The following is a 25,194-nucleotide window of genomic DNA, read 5'->3' as shown; positions in this document are numbered from 1 at the left end:
GACTAAATGCATTTATGGATTTGTTTTTACTTAAAAAAATTACATTCCCCACAAAAGGTGACCTGAAACATGAAATAAATAGTGAAAAACTGGTTGATCAGTCACAGCACCTACAATTTCTACCTTAATGTTAACCTACAACCTTGATTTTGAAATAAAAATGGACATGGTATTTTCCTTCATATTTGTAATCATTATATATTTTAATAAAATACAAAATATAATTTTTTAACTATTGTAATAAATTTATATAAATTTAAAATTAATGGAATATGTTTTATTTTGGATACATTTGAAAGAGAAAATAAATGTACAATAGACAATACAATTTCCTTTTATCTCGCTTTTATTTCTCTTTTAGAGCTGACAAGGTTTCAGATTGGTCACATTTTTACTTCAGAAAACTTTTTGTCATCTGTCACAATGCTCAATCATTATAACCAGCATTTAAATCAATAAAAAAAGACAATTATACAAATCATGGTAAAGATCAAGACCTGCAATAAGGAAGTTACACAGAAAAGGTGATGTTTGTTATCTGAAAAGATTAATTTAATATGTTTCCTTATCCAGGGCAATGCGGTCATAATTCCAAGACTGCATGATGTCAAGTCTGATAAAATGTAACCTGTGAACCTTTGAGGCCTGCTGTATTTGTACATGCCACGTTTTAATGAATTAAATCCAGCCACTAGAGGTCATCTATGCTTCAATATGTGTTACATCTTTCCATCATTCCATAGTCAAATTATTCTTCAGATAAAACTGAGCAGTAACCAAAACACTGGAAACTATGCACAACTATGAACAATGTACACTTTACAATAATGACCCATTCTTAAAATGTACAAATGGCTCAGTGGATAAGATTTAGTTGGTATTACTGATAGACAATGGAAACGGATATTAACCATCATAGTCAGCCCTAATGAAACTGCAAATACAATCAACCTTTTGCAGTGAACTGTCTGATTAGCTTTAATTAGTACTTTGATAAAATGTATAATTTTTATAAATCTGACACTTTAGGGAGTGTTGGCCATTTAAGCGACTGAGTGGGAATAACCCAGGTGTTTGTGTTTTTGTTGTTGTTGTTTTTTTTACAGAGTAATAGCTCGTTTATTTTTGGAGAAGAACACCCTCCAGTTGTCCCAGTTGTTCCAGTCAAAGCCTATGGCTGAAGTACAAGTTCCACCAGCGCCACATTTGTATCCAGCAGGGCAGCAGTGTTTCATATCATCACAGCACTCGGCCTTTAGAGAGAGCGATAACAAAGGAAAGAAAGGAGTAAGAGAAAGTACAAGCACAAGAATAGATAAACATTTACAGTTTGACCTGCATTTGAATTTACAGAAAAGTCAATAGAACTGAAATCGCAAGACAGTGTGCTCATTTCCATGAATATATTCAAAGGAAATGCATTCTTCCATCCAACTATTATGCACTGGAACTCTAAATTGACATATGTAACCCATTAAAGGTGGGGTAAGCGATTTTTCAAAAACGGTTTAGAAAACTGATTTGGGCCGACTAGCAAAACAAACTTGTAGCCAATCAGCAGTAAGGGGCGTGTCTACTCATGATGTGGAGGAGAGAGTGCTCAGTGCACAGGACGGACATTAGCCGAGCCGAGCGACAGAAAGAGAGATGGCGGATAAAAAACAAAAGAGGAAAACGTCTGCGGAACAAAAGAAGGCTTAAGGCAAGAAGTAGGACCCGTGTAAATACTGGATCAGCTTTCCAGCGCTGGAGAGAACTCAAGGAGCGGAAGGCCTTCGATCTGACGCCGAGGTTGCTTTGTTTCTTCTCGATAGGTGAGTAACACCATGTCTACAACGGACGCGACAGCTAAAGTCTGTCTAGTACACTGGACGCGAAAGCGACCGTTGAAAATCATTTGAAATTTGTGTCAATACGTCATGAATGGAACGCAGCAGCAGTTTTCTGTCGGGGATTTGTTGTATCGTGCTGCGCCGCATCCAGTGTAGACCATAGATATTTATATATAGTAGGGGCGTGTTTGTTTTGGTGATTTCAAATGTCAACATTGGCTACCAGAAATCGCTTACCCCACCTTTAACTTCTTCAAATGAATTTTGTACAATTAAACCTGTACTATTAAAAAAAGATATTCTGTTTCAACTGTTTGTGTGCATATAATGAAACTCATTGGTGTTCAAAACAACATTAGACCCCAATGGTTTTTATTGTATGGACAAAAAAATATAGAACCAAAATGTCTCCTTTTGTTTTCCACAGCTGAAAGAAACCTTGGAACAACGTGGGGGTGAGTAAATGATGGTTTAATACTTTACCTTTGAAGATAAACTAGTTTCAAGTAGGTATGTGCCTGCCTTTTGATTCAAAATTATTTTAAAGTGTTTTTCTTCTTGTTTTATGCTTAAAATAATAAAAAAATAACTTTGCTAATGGGAAAAATTAATTTTTGAAGGGTGAAGGTTTAAAAAAAAACTTTTAAGGTTTAATGCATTACCTTTGGAGATGGGCAACAGCCCCAGGTGGTCTGGGAGGTTGGACAACAGGTCTCACTATCTTTGCAACTATATCCACCTCCACACTGAATGTCCTTTTCTGAGATGCTCGACTGTGGCTTTTGGTCATCAATGTGGGCAAGTGGGACTATTTCCACATGCAGCCAGGTGGTTTTTATGCAGGAGCGTCTACGCAGGTCACACCTGTAGCCTTTGGGACAGCAGTGCTCCTGGTCTGGGCAGCAAACAGCCTATGGCATATAAGAGGTGCATTAAATCTATTGAACGTGAATAGATTTTCTGTAGCCAGTCCATATACACATATTCTTACCTCAGGAAGAGGGCAGCAGCCCCATTCTCCCGTGGACAGATGGCAGCAGGTGGAATCTGCAGAGCAACTCGACTGCTCGTCGCACTCAACAGTGCCGAGATCCAAGCTTGGAGCCGGTGTGCTTTGAACAGAAATGTTATTGTACCAGGGGATCACCACATCTCCCCTGATGCAAGACACCCTGGTCACATCACACTCATAGTTAGCCGGACAACAGTGTTCCCCATCTGTGCAACATACAGCCTGAGAAAAAAATGAGAAAAAGATTCAAGCAGAAAACATATGGGCAATCTGACCTTTACAACATGTTCTGTGTGTTTTAAAATTTGCAAAACAAATTACGTATAGCCTATTTCCATATAAAAATGTTTGTGGTCAGTACGTTTTTTTTCATGTTTGTGAAAGTCTCTTATTCTCACTTATTTGATAACAAAATGCAGTAAAATTTAATATTGTAAAATATTATTACAATTTGAAATAGATGCTTTGTAATGTAGTTTATTTCTGTGATGGCAAAATTAATTTTCATTTTCAGCCATTACTCAGTGTCACATGATCCTTTAGAAATCATTCTAATATGCTGATTTGATGCTTGAGAAACATTTCTTCTTATTATCAATGTTGAAAAAACATTGGTTTTGCTTTGTTTCACAGAACTAATCGTTGCCTGGGTTGCGTACGTATGTGTGGGGCGGAGCTATCAAAATAGGGGCGAGACCTTTTTGGGGTAGGGGCGTGTTTGTTTTGGTGATTTCAAATGTCAACATTGGCTACCAGAAATCGCTTACCCCACCTTTAACTTCTTCAAATGAATTTTGTACAATTAAACCTGTACTATTAAAAAAAGATATTCTGTTTCAACTGTTTGTGTGCATATAATGAAACTCATTGGTGTTCAAAACAACATTAGACCCCAATGGTTTTTATTGTATGGACAAAAAAATATAGAACCAAAATGTCTCCTTTTGTTTTCCACAGCTGAAAGAAACCTTGGAACAACGTGGGGGTGAGTAAATGATGGTTTAATACTTTACCTTTGAAGATAAACTAGTTTCAAGTAGGTATGTGCCTGCCTTTTGATTCAAAATTATTTTAAAGTGTTTTTCTTCTTGTTTTATGCTTAAAATAATAAAAAAATAACTTTGCTAATGGGAAAAATTAATTTTTGAAGGGTGAAGGTTTAAAAAAAAACTTTTAAGGTTTAATGCATTACCTTTGGAGATGGGCAACAGCCCCAGGTGGTCTGGGAGGTTGGACAACAGGTCTCACTATCTTTGCAACTATATCCACCTCCACACTGAATGTCCTTTTCTGAGATGCTCGACTGTGGCTTTTGGTCATCAATGTGGGCAAGTGGGACTATTTCCACATGCAGCCAGGTGGTTTTTATGCAGGAGCGTCTACGCAGGTCACACCTGTAGCCTTTGGGACAGCAGTGCTCCTGGTCTGGGCAGCAAACAGCCTATGGCATATAAGAGGTGCATTAAATCTATTGAACGTGAATAGATTTTCTGTAGCCAGTCCATATACACATATTCTTACCTCAGGAAGAGGGCAGCAGCCCCATTCTCCCGTGGACAGATGGCAGCAGGTGGAATCTGCAGAGCAACTCGACTGCTCGTCGCACTCAACAGTGCCGAGATCCAAGCTTGGAGCCGGTGTGCTTTGAACAGAAATGTTATTGTACCAGGGGATCACCACATCTCCCCTGATGCAAGACACCCTGGTCACATCACACTCATAGTTAGCCGGACAACAGTGTTCCCCATCTGTGCAACATACAGCCTGAGAAAAAAATGAGAAAAAGATTCAAGCAGAAAACATATGGGCAATCTGACCTTTACAACATGTTCTGTGTGTTTTAAAATTTGCAAAACAAATTACGTATAGCCTATTTCCATATAAAAATGTTTGTGGTCAGTACGTTTTTTTTCATGTTTGTGAAAGTCTCTTATTCTCACTTATTTGATAACAAAATGCAGTAAAATTTAATATTGTAAAATATTATTACAATTTGAAATAGATGCTTTGTAATGTAGTTTATTTCTGTGATGGCAAAATTAATTTTCATTTTCAGCCATTACTCAGTGTCACATGATCCTTTAGAAATCATTCTAATATGCTGATTTGATGCTTGAGAAACATTTCTTCTTATTATCAATGTTGAAAATGTTGTGCTGCTTAATATTTCTGATATTCATGCTTTTTTTAAATGATTCGTAGAGCTCCAAAGAACAGCATTTATTTGAAATACAAACCTTTATGTAACATTTGAAATGTCTTTACTGTGTTAAATGTCTTTTGATCAACTTAAAGCATCCTTGTTGAATAAAAGTATTAATTTCTTAAAAAAAAAAAACACCACAAATTTTTAAACAGTACTGTACTTTGTATCTATTTTCGAGTCAGTGAGGACTGTGCATCTGTGTTGCACGCACACGGAAGTACCTGAAACTATATATACGCTCAAAACAAAGGGCCTTCTTAATAGATGCGATATCATGATGATACAACCAGAAAAACAGGTAGTTTAGTAAAACAACAACCTGCAGAACATGGCTTTGCGTGAGAATTTAGAAGATGTTTAGCACAAATAAGCATCTCTGTGTTGTATATAACAGAATCACACTCACATTAGGTAGAGGGCAACAGCCCCATTTGTTGGTTTTTTCAACAAGACAGCAAGTAGTGTGATCTGGACAGGAAGTTTGTGAATCACACAGAACCCTGCTATTGTACTTCCCCACTCTGTCTTTCACTTCCCTGTGCTGTCTCTGTTCCTCCTTAGCTGAGGGTAGGTTAATGTCTGTCATAGGTACAGATGTGGTGTTGCTAGTGCAGGTCAGTGTTACAAAGTCACAAGTGGTGCCGTGTGGACAGCAGTGGAATTGATCCTTACAACACACAGCCTGCAGACAGAACAACCTGACTTTTAGTTATATACACTATTAGTATGTGATAAAACTAGTCTAAAGTAGCTTAGTGCCTTTTGGTTGCAAATTTCATTTTGAATGGGGTTTTTTTTTGTTTTTTTGGGGGGGGGTACAATTAAATATCATTAAACAAAATAAACATACGTGTAGCAAAATATATATAGAATATTAAAGCTTCTTTTTCTTTTTTTATTTATTGAGTTTTTAATAAATCTAATATAAATGTACTAAGGTTTATGCTTTAAAAAAAAAGATGTGCTTATGAAAAATAATAAACTTATTTGCACTACCATTCAAATGTTTGGGGTCAATAAGATTTTTTAAAAAGAAATAAAATGTTATTCAGCAAAGATGCATCAAATTGAACAAAAGGTGCAATAAATACATTATATTGTTACAAAAAAAAATCTGTTTTAAATAAATGCTGTTCTTTTGGACTTTCTACTCATCAAAGAATCCTTTAAAAATGTATCATGTATTCCACAAAAAATATTAAGCAGCACAACTGTTTTCAACATTGAAAATAATAAGAAAGCACCAAATCACAAACCACAGCATATTAGCATGATTTCTGAAGAATCATGTGACACTGACTTTGCCATCACAGAAATAAACTACCTTTTAAAGTAATTCAAAATAAAAAAACAACCATTTTAAATTGTATTAATATTTCGCAATAGTATTTTTTTAATCAAACAGAGGCATCGTTGGTGAGTGTAAAATACTTTTTTTAAAGGCAATAAAAAATCTTACCGACCCCAAACTTTCAAGCTATAGGGTAATTCTCTGAAAATAGGTCAGTTTGGTTTCTCAATTAAATGTTGCTGAGCACTTGAAGAATATCATTGTGAAAGAGGGACTGAGGGATATCACCAAGAGTAATAAAATTCAAAGTTGAAAACAGAGTGTGTATTTTCTCATTTGGTTACTCATGCAAGATTAGATTTCTCCTCTGAGATATACTGTACCTCAGGCAAAGGACAGCAGCCCCAGTCTCCATCAATGTTCTTACAGCAAGTGTTGGAATCAGGACAAACGTGACTAGAGTCGCAGTTCACGTTCCCAGGTGACTTTTGACCTGCTCTAGGGAGAGCAGGCAGCTTCTCGAACCAAGGCTTAGAGCCTGAAGGTTCGTCACAAGACCCAGCAGCAACGTTACATGTCGTACCGTGAGGACAGCAGTGGACAAAGTCATCACAACACACAGCCTATAGAGAAAATGGAGTTATCTTATCAAAATATCTTCTTTTGTGCTCCACAGAAGAAAGAAAGGTTAACAGAATTATTATTCTGTGAATTCTTCCTTTAATAGATCAGGTGATTTACCTCTGGAGAAAGTTTTTTTTTTCGATCATGGCTCTTCATGATGTCATGAAGGGCGGAAGTCCTTGTATGGGCACTTCTCCTGGAAGAGCGTGCCTGCGCACACATTGACCAGAGCGAGAGCGCGCCCATCATCGTGCTTCATTCGTCAGCGCTACTCAGGACTTTCTCAAAGACACTAGAAAAGATAAAGACCGTTTAAGAACAAATAAAATGCTAGTTTTATACAGTGTCTGTGTGCTGGATTCAGTCCTTTGATCTACCTTGTGTAACAGCCACATTCTGACTGCTGATCGGTTTGACAGGCAGCTTCTCGAACCAAGGCTTAGAGCCTGAAGGTTCGTCACAAGACCCAGCAGCAACGTTACATGTCGTACCGTGAGGACAGCAGTGGACAAAGTCATCACAACACACGGCCTATAGAGAAAAAGAGTTATCTTATAAAAATATCTTCTTTGTGTTCCAAAGAAGAAAAAAGGTTAAAGGTGATATCTAATGCTATGTCATGCAAATAAGTTATTCATGCTGCTAACGGTTTGGATGTATAACGGAGCATTTCCGTGCCAAATACACTCCTTCTGGGTTCGTACAAGTTTCAGAAAGTTTTTTTTTTCGATCATGGCTCTTCATGATGTCATGAAGGGCGGAAGTCCTTGTATGGGCACTTCTCCTGTAAGAGCGTGCCTGCGCACACATTGACCAGAGCGAGAGCGCGCCCATCATCGTGCTTCATTCGTCAGCGCTACTCAGGACTTTCTCAGTGTGTTTTTGGTTGTGAGGGAAAGACAACCTTGTTCAGCTTCCCAAAGAACCCAGCGTTACGTGAACAGTGGATGCAGTTTGTTTTTCCGGGGCAGCAACGGAGTTTCGCAAGTGTGTTTGATTGTTTCTGTCATTTCGGTGACTAATGTTTTATAAACAAGGCCCAGTGCGACACTGGATTGACACATTGTTTGATACTGAAAGATAGAGCGTTTCCAGCTATAAAAGATCCCGGTCATGATTCGGAACTGCAGATGGTAAGTGAAACTGCATCAAATTTCTGCGTTTTGTTGGCAATCGGTGCCCAAGTGCTCGTCACTCTTTAGCTCCGCCCATGGCACGCTTCCAGGAGCTCGGCTGTTTTCAGAGAGAATCGTTAAGCTGTATTTTTCTTTTATAAACATGATAAAACTACAGAGTTTTTGGAGATATATTGGATGCAATACTTCTCTATAGGTACTCAAGATTAACACGAGATCGGGTGAAACTGTGTGTGTTATGTCCCCTTTAACAGAATTATTATTCTGTGAATTATTCCTTTAATAGATCAGGTGATTTACCTCTGGCAGAGGACAGCAGGCCCATCCTCCTTCTTGAGTCTTACAGCATGTGGTTCCATCTGGACAAGATGTGGTGCCATCACAGGAAACATCTGAATGCATTGAAGACACTAGAAAAGATAAAGACCGTTTAAGAACAAATAAAATGCTAGTTTTATAGTGTCTGTGTGTGCTGGATTCAGTGCTTTGATCTACCTTGTGTAACAGTCACATTCTGACTGCTGATCGGTTTGACAGGCAGCTTCTCGAACCAAGACTTAGAGCCTGAAGGTTCGTCACAAGACCCAGCAGCAACGTTACATGTCGTACCGTGAGGACAGCAGTGGACAAAGTCATCACAACACACGGCCTATAGAGAAAAAGAGTTATCTTATAAAAATATCTTCTTTGTGTTCCAAAGAAGAAGAAAAAGGTTAAAGGCGATATCTAATGCTATGTCATGCAAATAAGTTATTTATGCTGCTAAAAAGTTGGATTCTTGTGCTAAACTTGGCCAAAGTTTCAAAAACCGATTTGGATGTATAACTGAGCATTTCCGTGCCAAATACACTCCTTCTGGGTTCGTACAAGTCTTCAACACGAGATTGGGTGAAACTGTGTGTGTTATGTCCCCTTTAACAGAATTATTATTCTGTGAATTATTCCTTTAATAGATCAGGTGATTTACCTCTGGCAGAGGACAGCAGGCCCATCCTCCTTCTTGAGTCTTACAGCATGTGGTTCCATCTGGACAAGATGTGGTGCCATCACAGGAAACGTCTGAATGCATTGAAGAAACAAGAAAAGATCAAAACAGTTCAAGAACAAATAAAATGCTAGTTTTATACAGTGTCTGTGTGCTGGATTCAGTCCTTTGATCTACCTTGTGTAACAGCCACATTCTGACTGCTGATCGGTTTGACAGGCAGCTTCTCGAACCAAGGCTTAGAGCCTGAAGGTTCGTCACAAGACCCAGCAGCAACGTTACATGTCGTACCGTGAGGACAGCAGTGGACAAAGTCATCACAACTCACAGCCTATAGAGAAAATGGAGTTATCTTATCAAAATATCTTCTTTTGTGCTCCACAGAAGAAAGAGAGTTTCTTTATTTTAATACAGAATTATTATTCTGTGAAATATTCGGTAACACTTTATTTTAAGGTGTCCTTGTTACACATGTTACATGTACATACTATTATAATAACAATAAGTTATGTATAATTACATGCAAGTAACCCTAATCCTAAGCCTAACTACATAGTAAGTACATGTAGTTAATTAATATTACTCAGTACTTAAATGTATAATTACACTGTAACGAGGACACCTTAAAATAAAGTGTAACCAATTATTCCTTTAATAGATCAGGTGATTTACCTCTGGCAGAGGACAGCAGGCCCATCCTCCTTCTTGAGTCTTACAGCATGTGGTTCCATCTGGACAAGATGTGTAATGCACTGAAGACACCAGAAATTTTATAAACAGTTAAATAAAATGCTAGTTTTATACAGTGTCTGTGTGTGCTGTATTCAGTCCTTTGATCTACCTTGTGTAACAGCCACATTCTGACTGCTGATCGGTTTGACAGGCAGCTTCTCGAACCAAGGCTGAGATCCTGAAGAGTCCTCACACTTCCCAAGAGCAACATTACATTTCTTACCATGAGGACAGCAGTGGATGAAGTCGTCACAACACACGGCCTATTGAAAAAAATGAATGTACACGTTTAACTTAATGCAAAACACAACTCTACATCAGGATTGGTTATATAAGACAGAGATATTGTCAGTATTTTTGTTTTTTGTTGTGTTTTGGCCTCTAGAGGTCCTCATGGTGCTTTGCTGGATCCGCTCCTCTGCTATCAACGAGAGGAACGTCTGTTCTTCCGCAACAGACAACAAAACTTTTTGGTTGTTAAAAAAAGGTGCGCTCGTTCAAAACAGTTGCGTTCGATCCTTCGCTGGCTGTGCTGATTTAAATCTAGCGGTTCTTTTGTGTTTGTGTCGCAAGTTCAGTGACGCAGGTAGTGACGATTCTCTCCGGCCAATCCGTGATCAGCAGAGTTTACACGTCACATTTTGGTAACGGTACGGTTCACTTGGAACCCCAACCGAGGTGGTACTAAAAAAAGTACCAGGTACCAGGTACTGTACCCAGTGGAAAACCCCCAAAAGTGCCCAGTGCGGAGCCGTACCGTGCCGTACCATGCAGTGGAAAAGCGCCATAAGACAGCTGCCTGAGTAAGTGTTGTGTAGTCTGAAAAATCTGTGGCTTCTTATAATGGTTGCCCTTTGATTGTTTCCTTTCTGCGTTAGATTTTTGTGGATTTTCTCCTCTGGAGTGTTTTTGCTTTAAGAACTTTGGATTTCTGGAATATTTTTGTAGACTTCAATCTTTGGACTGCTTTTGTTATTTGAGAACTGATTTCTGTTTTGCTGTGGAATTTTGTTGCTTGAACTTTCATTAAACCTGCTGCATCTTAACTGCGTCTTACTATTGAGTTCTCCATCCTCCAGTGACTCAAGGATTGAGCATCTGACTTTCACACCAGAGACCCGAGTTCGAGCCTCGGCTCTGACAAAAACACCAAGCCAAACTATGGACCCAGAGAGTCTTCGGTTCAATGTCATGAAACTGTGCTAGCCCAACAGGAGGCCTTGATGGTGAGACATTCACAATTACTTTCTAATGTCATGACCTCCATCCATCAGATCTTTGTTCGGCTGCCATCTCCCCAAGTTACGGCCTCTGCTGTTGCTTCTGTACCTCTTCCAGATCCTCAAGTGTCAGTTCCCCTAGTAGAACCCCGTCTACCTCCACCACAAAGCTTCTCTGGGGATCCCAGTGCTTGTCGTGGATTCCTCACTCAGTGTTCCCTAACGTTCGAGCTACAGCCATCATCCTTCCCCTCAGATAGGGCCAAGATTGCATATCTCATTACTCTCCTTTCTGGTAAGGCCCTCTCCTGGGCTTCAGCAGTTTGGGAGGCCCAGACCCCTTTCTGTGCAAGTTATGCTGCATTTGAAGAGGAATTCAAGCGTGTCTTTGATCACCCCATCAGCGGCATTGAGGCGTCTAAATGACTGCTGTCCCTCCAGCAGGGTAGTTGCAGTGCTGCTGAATATGCCATCCATTTTCGTACCATTGCAGCAGGGAGTGGCTGGAACAATGAGTCTCTTGTGGTGTGCTTCCAGAATGGTCTTTCTGAGGCACTCAAAGATGAACTTGCCACACGAGAGCCTACCAATGATCTCGAGGCCCTTATCGACCTGTCAGTCCAGCTCGACAATCGTCTGAGAGAAAGAAGTTTGTGTCGCCAGTTTGCGTTTACACCCCCTGTCAGTCCAGTTCCCACAGAGCTGTTACCACTGTTCCAAGGGTCACCAGAACCTATGCAGTTGAGTGGTACTCGGATCTCGCTGTCGGAACGTGACCGCAGCATGAAGAAGCGGTGTTGCCTGTACTGTGGATTGCCTGGGCATTTCCGTTCTGCCTGCTCAGAGCTCTCGGGAAACGCTCGATCCCGTACAGGCAGGGAAGGACTGTAATGGGAATTACTAGCATTGCTCCACCTTCCAATTCAGGACTGTTTCTCTCCATCACACTTGCTTGGGGTAATCATAAGCAACATCTCAAGGCCATAGTGGATTCAGGTGCAGCTGGGAACTTTATGGACTTTTCACTTGCTAGGAGTTTCAAAGTCCCTTCTGACTCACTTGCAACACCTCTAACTGTTACTGCCCTGGATGGAAGACCTCTGGGACCTGGGAAAGTGACCCTTCTCACGTCTCTCCTCCATTCATGAACACCAGGAAGAGTTGTGTTTCCATCTGATACGGTCTCCAGTGTTTACTGTGATTCTCGGTCACCCCTGGCTTCTTCAACATAACCCCCATATTGACTGGTCCACTGGTGCTATCCTCAGTTGGGGTCCCACATGTCATGCCACCTGACTTACCCAGATCTTCTCTTATTCTACTCTCGAATCTCAAGAACCCTTAGACCTGTCTCGAATCCCCACTCAGTACCACCATCTGAAGGCAGGCTTCAGTAAAACGAAAGCCATGTCTTTACCCCCACACCGTCCATCTGACTGCGCCATTGACTTGCTTTCAGGTACCTGTCCCCCCCAGAGGTCGCATTTTCTCTTTGTCTTCTCCCGAGCGTGCAGCAATGGACAACTACATTGAGGAAGCCCTTGCGCAGGGATTATTTGTCCGTCCAATTCTCCTGCTGGTGCCGGATTTTTCTTTGTTGGTAAAAAGGATGGGGGCCTTCGCCCCTGCATAGATTATCGAATGCTCAACAAGATCACTATACGGAACCGTTACCCCTTGCCGCTTATGGCCACAGCCTTTGAGTTACTGCAGGGAGCTTCCATCTTCACCAAACTCGACTTGCGCAATGCTTACCATCTAGTGCGCATTAGACAAGGGTATGAGTGGAAGACTGCATTTAACACTCCCACTGGGCACTATGATTACCTAGTCATGCCCTTTGGCCTCACCAATGCTCCCGCAGTCTTCCAGGCTTTGATAAATGATGTTCTTAGGGACATGCTCAATCAGTTTTCATTCGTCTACCTGGATGATATTCTCATCCTTTCAAGTTCCCCTAATGAGCACGTGGAGCATGTCAAGAAGGTGCTAAACTGTCTCCTTGAAAAATCATCTCTATGTTAAGCCTGAAAAGTGTGAATTTCATGTGACTCAAGTACAGTTCCTGGGATTCATAATTACACCTGGCCATGTACAGATGGATCCCCGGAAAGTTCAAGCAGTGACGGATTGGCCCACTCTCTCATCTGTGAAGGAGGTGCAGCGATTCCTTGGTTTTGCCAACTTTTACCGTAAATTCATTTTAAACTTCAGCTCTGTGGTGGCTCCCCTATCTGCTCTTACTAAGGGGAGGAATGCTAGTTTTTGCTGGTGTCCTGAAGCAAAGTCAGCCTTCAGGGAACTCAAACTCCACTTCACTTCAGCACCCATTCTCACTGTCCCACACCCAGACAAACTCTTTGTCGTAGAGGTGGATGCCTCAGATGTGGGTATTGGAGCAGTGCTTTCCCAGAGGGGAGAAGATAACAGATATCAACCATGTGCATTCCTTTCCCACCGCCTAACTCCAACGGAGAGGAATTACCACGTGGGTGACCGAGAGTTACTGGCGGTAAAACTGGCACTTGAAGAATGGAGACATTGTCTTGAGGGGGCCAAACACCCATTTCAAGTACTCACTGACCACAAAAATCTGGAGTATATTCAGCAGGCGAAGTGACTTAACCCTCGTCAGGCACGCTGGTCTCTATTCTTCAACAGGTTTCAGTTTATTTTATGCTACCGTCCTGGCTCGAAAAATCTTAAACCTGATGCTCAGTCTCGAGTATATACAAGTAGTAACCAAGAAGATCCTATCATTCTCATTATCCCGAGCTTCAAGATAGTGGCTCCTGTATGGTGGGAACTTGAAAATACTATAAGACAAGCCCAGGTCCGGGAACCAGACCCAGGTGGAGGGCCTACCAACTGTTTGTTTGTCCCTAAATCAGTTCGCTCCCAGGATCTCCAGTGGGGTCACTCCTCTCGTCTGACCTGCCATTCAGGCACAATTCGCACCCTTGAATTCCTCCAGAGACGATTTTGGTGGCCGACCATTAAGGAGCAAGGACACCAAAAGCTTTGTAACCCCCTGTCCCACATGCAGTCAGGGGAAAGTCTCTCATCGTTCACCTCAGGGTTTGCTCCATCCTCTTTCTATACCTCGAAGACCCTGGTCTCACCTCTGCATGGATTTTATTACTGGACTCCCGCCATCCCAAGGTAACACTACCATAATGGTAACTGTTGACAGATTTTCTAAGGCTGGCAGATTCATTCCCTTGTCCAAGTTGCCCACTGATAAAGAGACTGCTGAGTTGATCATTAACCATGTTTTTCAAGTCTTTGGCATACCTCAGGACATTGTCTCTGATCGAGGCCCTCAGTTTTCCTCTCGATTCTGGCGGGCATTCTGTCAACTTTTGGGGGTGACAGTGAGTCTATCCTCTGGATAAACAGAGAGATTAAATCAGGATCTGGAAACTACTCTGAGGTGCATGGCTGCCAACAATCCAACCTCTTGGTCATCCTTCATTATGTGGGCAGAGTATGCACACAACACTCTATGCTCCTCTGCAACGGGCATGTCTCCATTTGAATGCCAGTTTGGTTATGCTACTCCATTGTTCCCTGAACAAGAAGTTGAAGTTCCCTCCGTACTGCAGTTCATCCGACGCTGTCGCCTGACATGGAAGAAGGCTCGACACAAGCTTCTCAGAGTCTCTCAGCAATATCAGCGACAGGCTAATCGTAGGCGCAGACCTGCTCCCATACTGTGTCCCAGTCAGAGAGTTTGGCTCGCCACAAAAAACTACGAGTTGAGTCCCGCAAGCTCTCCCAGCGCTTCATCGGGACTTTCAGAGTTTCAAGAAAAGTGAACCCTGTTACTTATCGTTTATATTTACCTAGATCTTTAAAGATTAATCCGACCTTTCATGTCTCCCTTCTAAAACCTGTTTTGTCTTCTCCTTTCACTCCGGCAGGTAGACCTCCCCCTCCTCCTCACATTACTGGAGGCCAGCCTGCCTACACGGTCCACTGAATACTGGATTCCCGTCGGGTGCGAGGATCACTTCAGTATCTTGTGGACTGGGAGGGCTATGGCCCTGAGGAGCCGTTCCTAGGGGGAGGGGTCTTGTCAGTATTTTTGGCTTTTGTTGTGTTTTGGCCTCTAGAGGTCCTCATGGTGCTCTCTTGTTTAGCTTACTCTACTTGTAATTAGTGTCATTCTGTTCACATGTGTCTCATTTAGCTGTGTGTATTTAAGTGGCGCTGTCTCCCAGTTTATTTGCTTGGTGTTTAGTTCTTCTAAGACAGCTGCCTGAGTAAGTGTTATGTAGTCTGAGAAATCTGTGGCTTCTTATAATGTTTGCCCTTTGATTGTTTCCTCTCTGTGCTGGATTTTTGTGGATTTTCTCCTCTGTAGTGTTTTTGCTTTAAGAACTTTGGATTTCTGGAATATTTTTGTGGACTTCTTTCCATCAATCTTTGGACTGTATTTTAGACTGTTATTTGAGAACTGATTTCTCTGTTTCTGCTGTGGAATTTTTTTACTTGAACTTTCATTAAACCTGCTGCATCTCAACTGCTTCTAAGTGCGTCTTACTATTCGGTTCTCTATCCTCCAGAGGCTCAAGGACTGAGCACCTGACTTTCACACCAGAGACCCGAGTCCGAGCCTCGGCTCTGACAGATATAATGGTCAAGCTACTTGTCAGTGGGTGAATTACCTCTGGCAGAGGACAGCAGGCCCATCCTCCTTCTTTAGTCTTACAGCATGTGGTTCCATCAGGACAGGCCGCAGTGTCATTGCAGGGAACATCAGAGGCTGAAGGTACAGAGAGTAAACAGAGTTTTATGTTAAATGTGTACTTGTGTGTTTGGTTTCAGGGCTTTGGAGTGTTTGTTGACTTACTTTGTTTGTCTTGACTGATAATTGGCTGCACAGGCACCTGTTCCACCCAGGGCACACCAGAACATGAAGGGTCCTCACAAGTCCCAGCAGCAACGTTACATTTCTTACCATGAGGACAGCAGTGGATGAAGTCTTCACAACAAACGGCCTATTGAAAAAAATGAATGTACACCTTTAACTTAATGTAAAACACAACTCTACATCAGGATTGGTTATATAAGACAGAGATATAATGGTCAAGCTACTTGTCAGTGGGTGATTTACCTCTGGCAGAGGACAGCAGGCCCATCCTCCTTCTTTAGTCTTGCAGCATGTGGTTCCATCAGGACAGGCCACAGTGTCATTGCAGGGAACATCTGAATGCACTGAAGACACCAGAAATTTTATAAACAGTTAAATAAAATGCTAGTTTTATACAGTGTCTGTGTGTGCTGTATTCAGAGCTTTGATCTACCTTGTGTAACAGCCACATTCTGACTGCTGATCGGTTTGACGGGCAGCTTCTTGAACCAAGGCTTAGAGCCTGAAAGTTCGTCACAAGACCCAGCAGCAACGTTACATGTCGTACCGTGAGGACAGCAGTGGATGAAGTCGTCACAACACACGGCCTATTGAAAAAAATGAATGTACACCTTTAACTTAATGCAAAACACAACTCTACATCAGGATTGGCTATATTCAGTGGGTGATTTACCTCTGGCAGAGGACAGCAGGCCCATCCTCCTTCTTTAGTCTTACAGCATGTGGTTCCATCAGGACAGGCCGCAGTGTCATTGCAGGGAACATCAGAGGCTGAAGGTACAGAGAGTAATCAGAGTTTTATGTTAAATGTGTACTTGTGTGTTCGGTTTCAGGGCTTTGGAGTGTTTGTTGACTTACTTTGTTTGTCTTGACTGATGATTGGCTGCACAGGCACCTGTTCCACCCAGGGCACACCAGAACATGAAGGGTCCTCACACGTCCCAGCAGCAACGTTACACTTCTTACCATGAGGACAGCAGTGGATGAAGTCGTCACAACAAACAGCCTACAGAACAAAGTTAAGATGTTTCTTTAACTTAGTACACAAATTTTTAATACTTGCAAAAAACAGAACTGTTTCATGGTGCTGGATGTTTACCATATCTATATATCAAGGTATTTCCAGGTATTTCTAAGAAATAAAAAATAATAATATAATTGTCTTACATCCAAAATCCTCTGGAATACCATGTGTATGTTTTTGTTACAGAATTTTCCAGTTATTTATAATTCAAGACAGAGGTTTTTAAACTTTTTGCTGCCCTGGGACCCTAAAATTGATGACTCCTTAAAATATAAAAATATGTAAAGACCTATTTAAGCTGTTTGGGAAAAAAACTCTTAAGAATAATATTATGGAAACAAAAATGTTTATTTTAAATATATTAAATTTACACTATAGTTTAAAAGTTTGGGGTCAATAAAATATGTTAGGAAATTATTAATTTTATTGAGCAAAAATGCATTAAATTCAATCAAAAGATCAAAAGTCACAGTAAACGCATTCATAATATTACAACATATTTCTATTTGAAATAAATGCTGTCCTCTGAGTTTTTTATTCATCAAAGAATCCTGAAATAAGTATCATGTTTCCACAAAAATATTAAGCAACACAGCTGTTTTCTACATCGATAATCATAAGAAATGTTTCTTGAGCAACAAATCATCATACTAGAATGATTTGTGACACTGAAGACTGGAGTAATGATGCTAAAAATTCAGCTTTTTACATTTTAAAATTTATGAAAATACTTGTCAGTGGGTGATTTACCTCTGGCAGAGGACAGCAGGCCCATCCTCCTTCTTTAGTCTTGCAGCATGTGGTTCCATCAGGACAGGCCGCAGTGTCATTGCAGGGAACATCTGAATGCACTGAAGACACCAGAAATTTTATAAACAGTTAAATAAAATGCTAGTTTTATACCGTGTCTGTGTGTGCTGTATTCAGAGCTTTGATCTACCTTGTGTAACAGCCACATTCTGACTGCTGATCGGTTTGACGGGCAGCTTCTTGAACCAAGGCTTAGAGCCTGAAAGTTCGTCACAAGACCCAGCAGCAACGTTACATGTCGTACCGTGAGGACAGCAGTGGATGAAGTCGTCACAACACACGGCCTATTGAAAAAAATGAATGTACACCTTTAACTTAATGCAAAACACAACTCTACATCAGGATTGGCTATATTCAGTGGGTGATTTACCTCTGGCAGAGGACAGCAGGCCCATCCTCCTTCTTTAGTCTTGCAGCATGTGGTTCCATCAGGACAGGCCACAGTGTCATTGCAGGGAACATCTGAATGCACTGAAGACACCAGAAATTTTATAAACAGTTAAATAAAATGCTAGTTTTATACAGTGTCTGTGTGTGCTGTATTCAGAGCTTTGATCTACCTTGTGTAACAGCCACATTCTGACTGCTGATCGGTTTGACAGGCAGCTTCTCGAACCAAGGCTTAGAGCCTGAAGGTTCGTCACAAGACCCAGCAGCAACGTTACATGTCGTACCGTGAGGACAGCAGTGGATGAAGTCGTCACAACACACGGCCTATTGAAAAAAATGAATGTACACCTTTAACTTAATGCAAAACACAACTCTACATCAGGATTGGTTATATTCAGTGGGTGAATTACCTCTGGCAGAGGACAGCAGGCCCATCCTCCTTCTTTAGTCTTACAGCATGTGGTTCCATCAGGACAGGCCGCAGTGTCATTGCAGGGAACATCAGAGGCTGAAGGTACAGAGAGTAATCAGAGTTTTATGTTAAATGTGTACTTGTGTGTTCGGTTTCAGGGCTTTGGAGTGTTTGTTGACTTACTTTGTTTGTCTTGACTGATGATTGGCTGCACAGGCACCTGTTCCACCCAGGGCACACCAGAACATGAAGGGTCCTCACACGTCCCAGCAGCAACGTTACACTTCTTACCATGAGGACAGCAGTGGATGAAGTCGTCACAACAAACAGCCTACAGAACAAAGTTAAGATGTTTCTTTAACTTAGTACACAAATTTTTAATACTTGCAAAAAACAGAACTGTTTCATGGTGCTGGATGTTTACCATATCTATATATCAAGGTATTTCCAGGTATTTCTAAGAAATAAAAAATAATAATATAATTGTCTTACATCCAAAATCCTCTGGAATACCATGTGTATGTTTTTGTTACAGAATTTTCCAGTTATTTATAATTCAAGACAGAGGTTTTTAAACTTTTTGCTGCCCTGGGACCCTAAAATTGATGACTCCTTAAAATATAAAAATATGTAAAGACCTATTTAAGCTGTTTGGGAAAAAAACTCTTAAGAATAATATTATGGAAACAAAAATGTTTATTTTAAATATATTAAATTTACACTATAGTTTAAAAGTTTGGGGTCAATAAAATATGTTAGGAAATTATTAATTTTATTGAGCAAAAATGCATTAAATTCAATCAAAAGATCAAAAGTCACAGTAAACGCATTCATAATATTACAACATATTTCTATTTGAAATAAATGCTGTCCTCTGAGTTTTTTATTCATCAAAGAATCCTGAAATAAGTATCATGTTTCCACAAAAATATTAAGCAACACAGCTGTTTTCTACATCGATAATCATAAGAAATGTTTCTTGAGCAACAAATCATCATACTAGAATGATTTGTGACACTGAAGACTGGAGTAATGATGCTTAAAATTCAGCTTTGCCATCTCAGGAATAAATTACATTTTAAAATTTATGAAAATAGAAATAAGATACATTAAATTGTATTAATATTTCATAAAATCCCAAACTGTGTTTTTTGATTACATAAATGCAGCATTGGTGAGCATAAGATAAATCTGTCAACAACAAAATAACAATACAAACTTCTGAATAGACATGCATATGGTCAAATTATTAAAATATTATCTAAAATATATATTTATGTTAGATGTGTAACTTTTAAAACAAATAAATACTTTTACAACCTACATCTGTTTTTTCTTACATTTTCTGTGGACCTTGTGATGCATATAACCCCGTATCAGGTGTCCCGAGATTGAGTTCCAGCTCGTGGACCTTTCCTGATCTCATCCCTCCCACTTTGCTTCCTGTCTACCTACTGTCCTATTGTAATAAAAGGCAAAATGCCAAAAATAAAATAAAAAAAACCTGAGGACCCCCAAGCATCCCCAGTGCAAACAGTAGAGAGAAGTTCTTGGTGAAATCTAATGGCTGAGCTAAGTGTCCATAGGGTACAATGCACTGATTCTGCTAACGTAGTAGATCAGGTGAGGTGATTTACCTCTGGCAGAGGACAGCAGGCCCATCCTCCGAGGACCCCCAAGCATCCCCAGTGCAAACAGTAGAGAGAAGTTCTTGGTGAAATCTAATGGCTGAGCTAAGTGTCCATAGGGTACAATGCACTGATTCTGCTAACGTAGCTATATTCAGTGGGTGATTTACCTCTGGCAGAGGACAGCAGGCCCATCCTCCTTCTTTAGTCTTGCAGCATGTGGTTCCATCAGGACAAGCCGCAGTGTCATCGCAGGGAACATCAGAGGCTGAATATAAAGAAGGCAATGACAGAAACAGTTTGAGAAGTGTTATTATTTATGTGCACATATAAAACATGTATGCATTGCCATCTAGAAATTTGCACATACTCTTTGGTAGTGCACCAGGCAATGTAGTCATTTGCTTGCCAGCAGTAGTGAGTTGTCTGGTTGTAGTGAGCTCAGCTTCAGTCCTCATTTCTGCAGCTTTTAAAGAATAAGGGCAAAGATATGAAAATGCTGAACTGCATTGGTGGAAGTTATCAGAAAATTAATAATTCGCTGGGATAACAGCCTACATTTGTGATCTTCCCATTCAGCTCTAAGACGTGCAGGCAATTTGGCCCACATAGGCAGCTCCTGATTGGTGGAGGACATACATTTGGAGCCTTCAACATCACAGACACTGTCCTCTGGACAACAGTGGATTTTATCGTCACAACATACAGCCTACAGAAACCACAAACGACAGAGGAAAGAATGCAAGTGAAAAAAAACATTCATGAACAAATTAAGAAATGTTTATTCAGCAAGGATCCTTGAATTTGATCAAAAGTGACAGGAGAGACTTTTATATCGTTATTAAAAATTATTTTCAAATAGATGTTGCTCTTTTGAACTTTATATTCATCAAAGAATCACAGTTTCCACAAAAGTATTAAGCAGCACAGCTGTCTTTATCATTGACAGTAATTAAATCAGCATATGTGACCCTGGACCACAAAACATAAATAAGCTTTCCATTGATGTATGGTTTGTTAGGATAGGACAATATTTGGCTGAGATACAACTATTTGAAGATCTGGAATCTGAGGGTGCAAAAAAATCTAAATATTGAGAAAATCCAAATGAAGTTCTCAGCAATGCATATGACTAATCAAAAATTAAGTTTTGATATATTTAAAGTAGGAAATGTACAAAATATCTTCATGGAGCATTATCTTTCCTTAATAATGATTTTTGGCATAAAAGAAAAATCTACAATTTTGACCCATACAATGTATTGTTGGCTATTGCTACAAATATACCTGTGCTACTTATGACTGGTTTTGTGCTCCAGGGTCACATATTACAATGATTTCTCAAGGATCATGTGACACTAAAGACCGTGGTAAGGAAAATTCACCTTTGCCATCACAAGAATAAAGTACATCTAAGTTAAATATATCACAGAAGTACACTAGTTATGACGAATAAATATTAAAAAAGTGTTTTTATTTTAAAATAAAGAAGAAAATTTAGTTTCAAAATGTACATTCATTTAAATATGTTTCTCAGACTGTGAAAAAACAGCTTTCTGAACTGAGAACTCTATGACAACATGTCTCTGCACATATTACTGTATTTCAACTTGGCCAATACCTTTGGCATAGGGCAGCACGCCCACTGACCATCTTCTGTCTCACAACATGTGGTGTCTACGGGACACTCTGAGGTCCCATTTCCACAAAGAACAGCCTTGACTGGTTCTACAAACAATCACAGGACAACACCATGAGCTGCACGTATATCCTATCCAAATTAATACAGTAAATCTCTCCGTTAACCCATTATAAATTTATATGGGATCTCCTTTAAAAAAGGATGTTTTAATCATGAAACGCTCTAGTCCACATCTTCCATACCTTTTAGTTTGACACAGGAACTGCTGTCTGCACTGCATTCATGGTCTTTTGGGCAGCAGTGTTTCCCGTCTGAGCACACAAGGCCCTGAAAAAGAGAAACATTGTATATATTCTTATATATACTATATAGTATATATTCTTATAAAACAAAAAAAGAATAGAAAAGAGTATATCTCCAAGGGGTCTATGTTTTAGCAACACCACGCTTCTTTTGTGACCAGGTGAGAGGCCTTTCAATACACCCTGTCATGGACTAGGAGCTAGTGGTTTGGGCCCAGGTTCCTGTAATAATGTAACTTACCTGTGCTACAGGACAGCACCCATATGATGAAGCCATCAGCAGACAGGAGAACTCAGCAGGACAGAAGGAGCCATCAGGACAGGTGATGTCGTCTTCACTTGCAGGTAATGAGGGAATCATTCTGAACGACTGAGGAATGGGGATTGTTAAAGGAATAGTTCACCCAAAAATGAAAATTATGTCATCATTTACTCAGCCTCATGTTGTTCCAAACCTGTATCAGTTTGTTTCTTCTGTTGAACACAAAAGAGGATATTTTAAAGAAGGTTGGTCACCAACAGTTGACGGTAGCCATTGACTGAAAAAAATACTCAGTGGCTACCATCTGTTTGGTTACCAACATTCTTCAAAATATCTATTTTTTATGAGGCTGAGTAAATGATGACAGAATTTTAATTTTTGGGTAAACTATCCATTTAAGACATAACAAGCAGCTTTGAGTACTCTTTTTTTAGACTGTATAATTTCTCACTTTGGGAAGGTCTGTCCGTTTAGCCGGTATCCTCTCCACAAACAGCAGTGTATGTGTGGCGTTTATACACATGGAGTCCATAACACTGCACAACATGTCTTCAGGACAGCAGTGCAGGTGGTCCTCACAACACTCTCCCTACACACACACACAATTTTACGCATGCATGAGCCGATTGAGCAATACAGAAGCTGGATATTTGACAGACAACCTCCTGATTACAGCTTCATTTCTTTGCGCTCTTTGAATAGCAAAGTCATCAAAGAGTGATTTGCATGTTGATACTATATAGGTGCCTTATCATATCCCTTATTACAAGAGCTGACCATGTGAATGTGTGTCAAAAAGGGTGCTATTGAGGAATATCTGAGAGAGCATAAAAAACGAGTAACCGCAGAGCACTAAGTTAAGTTCCATATCATTGTGCAGTTTATCTTCTCGATCTGAACTGATTTCTACAACCTTTATTGTATTTATAGAAGAGTACCTGACACTAATACTCTAAAATGAAACTGTCTTTATGTATCTGTCACTAGTTCGGTCTCTCACGTGATGGAAAGGGCAGCAGCTGAACTCTCCGGTGAGATCCTGGCAGCATGTCTGGCCTGCCTCACACACTTCATTGTTGGGGTACTGCGAGCAAGCAACCAGAGTCACCAGAGCGAGGCCTAATGTCACTTTCAACATCTGGATGGAAAGAGATAGAGTTAACACATTAAAAATAACAGATTTGAAATATGAAATGTGTCTGATATGTTTTAGCGGAAAATGATACAAACTTTCATTGTAACCCATCAGACCTTTATATCTCAGATGCAGGGTTGCAATTTAACAAACCTTTTCAGATGAATAATTCACTGTCTCCTCTTTTGTTGAGCAATAACAGTGCACGTATATCATTTTAATTCTTGTATCACTTCCTCTTTCACATCTAGAAATTGGAAGCAAAAGCTTACCAGAGGAACTACGCTGACCTTAGAAACAATAACTGAAACTCAGGATTATAAATGTCTCAGAGAAAGTGGCTCAAAGTCAGCAAAATAAATGTTGTTAGACAGTTTGATCGTCTTTATTGATTTTTACTTATTTCTGACTGAGGGCAAACCAGGGCATCAGTCAATTAAAACTGTGCAGTTTTATTTCCTTTTCTTGACAAAAGAAATTCCCCCTTATGAATGCCAACCCACATTGCGACTGAGAAACTGGTTTTAGTACCTAGGCTTCTATGGCAGCAAAAAGGGGAAACTGTGAATGTGGTATTTTACCTTTTTTTTTAGTCACTGATTCATTTTCAGTTGCTGTTTCTCACTGAGCATAATGCTTAAATTAATAATCCATTAATTTCATAAAGAAAAATTAAATCTCTTCTGAAGTAAAAGAAAGAGAGAGGATGCACTTCAATTCAACTTACTATTAATTGTTAAATGAACAGGTGGATTTGTAAACGGCTGAAGGTGAATGACCAGTCCGTGGATCCGTGGGCTCCACGTTACCGATCTGTGAGCAGACATAAATGTTTTAGATAAAAATAAAATAATAGAAAAATTAATTAATTAATTAATTAAATTCATCATTCCGTTTAATTCTCTTTTACAGTTTACTACATCATTATGCTACATAAAAGTGAGTTAGTTTCTTGTAGGAAAAAAATCTGCTATAGCAACGAGTGACGTCTAATTCTGCATAATAAATCACAATGAGCAAAGCACTTTTGCACAAAACTTTTACCATGCTGTTTAAAAAAGCACAAAGGGTGTCTGAGACGAACGACGGAAATACAAGACCTACCTTGTCCCCTCGCAACGTTTCCACACTGTGCTTGAATTAATAAATGTTTGCTCCTTAAAATGTAGTTCTGCCAAGCTCCGCCTATATTAGAGGGCAGCCTTTGGATAATGTATCTGTCTATCAGTAACGGAGGCGTGTCATCCGTGTTTGATTCCTTGGAAATGTGCATGGCAAGATGACTAGTTAATAGTTTAATCTAAACTAAACTAAACTAAACTAAAATAAAAAAGCTGCATGGTATTCGTACCGCCCTAGAGTAATTACTTTTTACTTTTTATTGCTCTCATTTGTAAGTCACTTTGAATAAATTAATAATGTAAAGTCTGTTAAATTAACCTAATGCAAATATTCTATTTAGAATTAAAAATAGCGTTTAATTTATGGCAACATCAGCACAACCTGAACGTAGAACTGAAACCTAGTTTTCCTGTAGCCTGCCAAACTATACTTTGGTGCCCCTATCACAGTGAATATCAATCTTATAGATTTTTTAAAACAAATATCCATATTTATTGTAGGTACATTTTGATATGCAAATTAATAGGCTACTGATATAGGCTACTGTTAAAGA

At 39.9% G+C, this 25,194-nt stretch overlaps 1 protein-coding gene across 3 annotated transcripts; it reads right to left on the bottom strand.

Annotated features, from left to right (window-relative positions):
* Positions 1 to 332: 332 nt before the first annotated feature.
* On the bottom strand, positions 333 to 24,693 carry LOC107687638 (prestalk protein-like). Of its 3 annotated transcripts, none has more exons than XM_016485038.1 (30): positions 24,624 to 24,693; positions 24,247 to 24,332; positions 23,385 to 23,522; positions 22,836 to 22,973; positions 22,364 to 22,492; positions 22,063 to 22,147; positions 21,800 to 21,906; positions 20,737 to 20,887; positions 20,549 to 20,644; positions 20,349 to 20,446; positions 18,734 to 18,881; positions 18,549 to 18,646; positions 18,309 to 18,462; positions 18,119 to 18,219; positions 17,879 to 18,032; positions 17,689 to 17,798; positions 16,773 to 16,920; positions 16,588 to 16,685; positions 16,348 to 16,501; positions 16,158 to 16,258; positions 15,894 to 16,041; positions 15,709 to 15,806; positions 9,264 to 9,417; positions 9,069 to 9,160; positions 8,597 to 8,750; positions 8,402 to 8,511; positions 6,725 to 6,964; positions 4,366 to 4,608; positions 4,037 to 4,285; positions 333 to 1,253 (listed from the first exon to the last, which is right to left on the bottom strand). In XM_016485038.1, the coding sequence occupies exons 3-30, from the start codon at positions 23,520 to 23,522 to the stop codon at positions 1,101 to 1,103; spliced, it is 3,849 nt and encodes a 1,282-aa protein (XP_016340524.1). In that variant the 5' UTR covers positions 24,247 to 24,332; positions 24,624 to 24,693; the 3' UTR covers positions 333 to 1,100. The 3 variants fall into 3 exon arrangements, with proteins under 3 accessions (XP_016340524.1, XP_016340523.1, XP_016340525.1); XM_016485037.1 differs by having other exon boundaries at positions 9,069 to 9,178; positions 17,689 to 17,789; XM_016485039.1 differs by lacking the exons at positions 17,879 to 18,032; positions 18,119 to 18,219 and having other exon boundaries at positions 9,069 to 9,178; positions 17,689 to 17,789.
* Between the last annotated feature and the right edge of the window lie 501 nt (positions 24,694 to 25,194).

Source organism: Sinocyclocheilus anshuiensis, unplaced genomic scaffold, assembly GCF_001515605.1.
Source record: "Sinocyclocheilus anshuiensis isolate Anshui unplaced genomic scaffold, SAMN03320099.WGS_v1.1 scaffold361, whole genome shotgun sequence".
NCBI classification, from domain to species: Eukaryota; Metazoa; Chordata; class Actinopteri; order Cypriniformes; family Cyprinidae; genus Sinocyclocheilus; species Sinocyclocheilus anshuiensis.
Note: the sequence above shows the minus strand (reverse complement) of the source record. Positions and strands in the feature narration are given on the sequence as shown.

Bases quoted from the DNA above. Each gene is read 5' to 3' on its own strand.
- LOC107687638 (XM_016485037.1), bottom strand. From the start codon at position 23,522: ATGTTGAAAGTGACATTAGGCCTCGCTCTGGTGACTCTGGTTGCTTGC. The intron at 9,418-15,708 runs GTAATTCACCCA...TTTTCTCTATAG, and splicing joins CCTGCTGTCCTCTGCCAGAG to GCTGTGAGTTGTGATGACTT. The intron at 8,751-9,068 runs GTAAATCACCTG...TTTTCTCTATAG, and splicing joins CCTGCTGTCCTCTGCCAGAG to GCCGTGTGTTGTGATGACTT.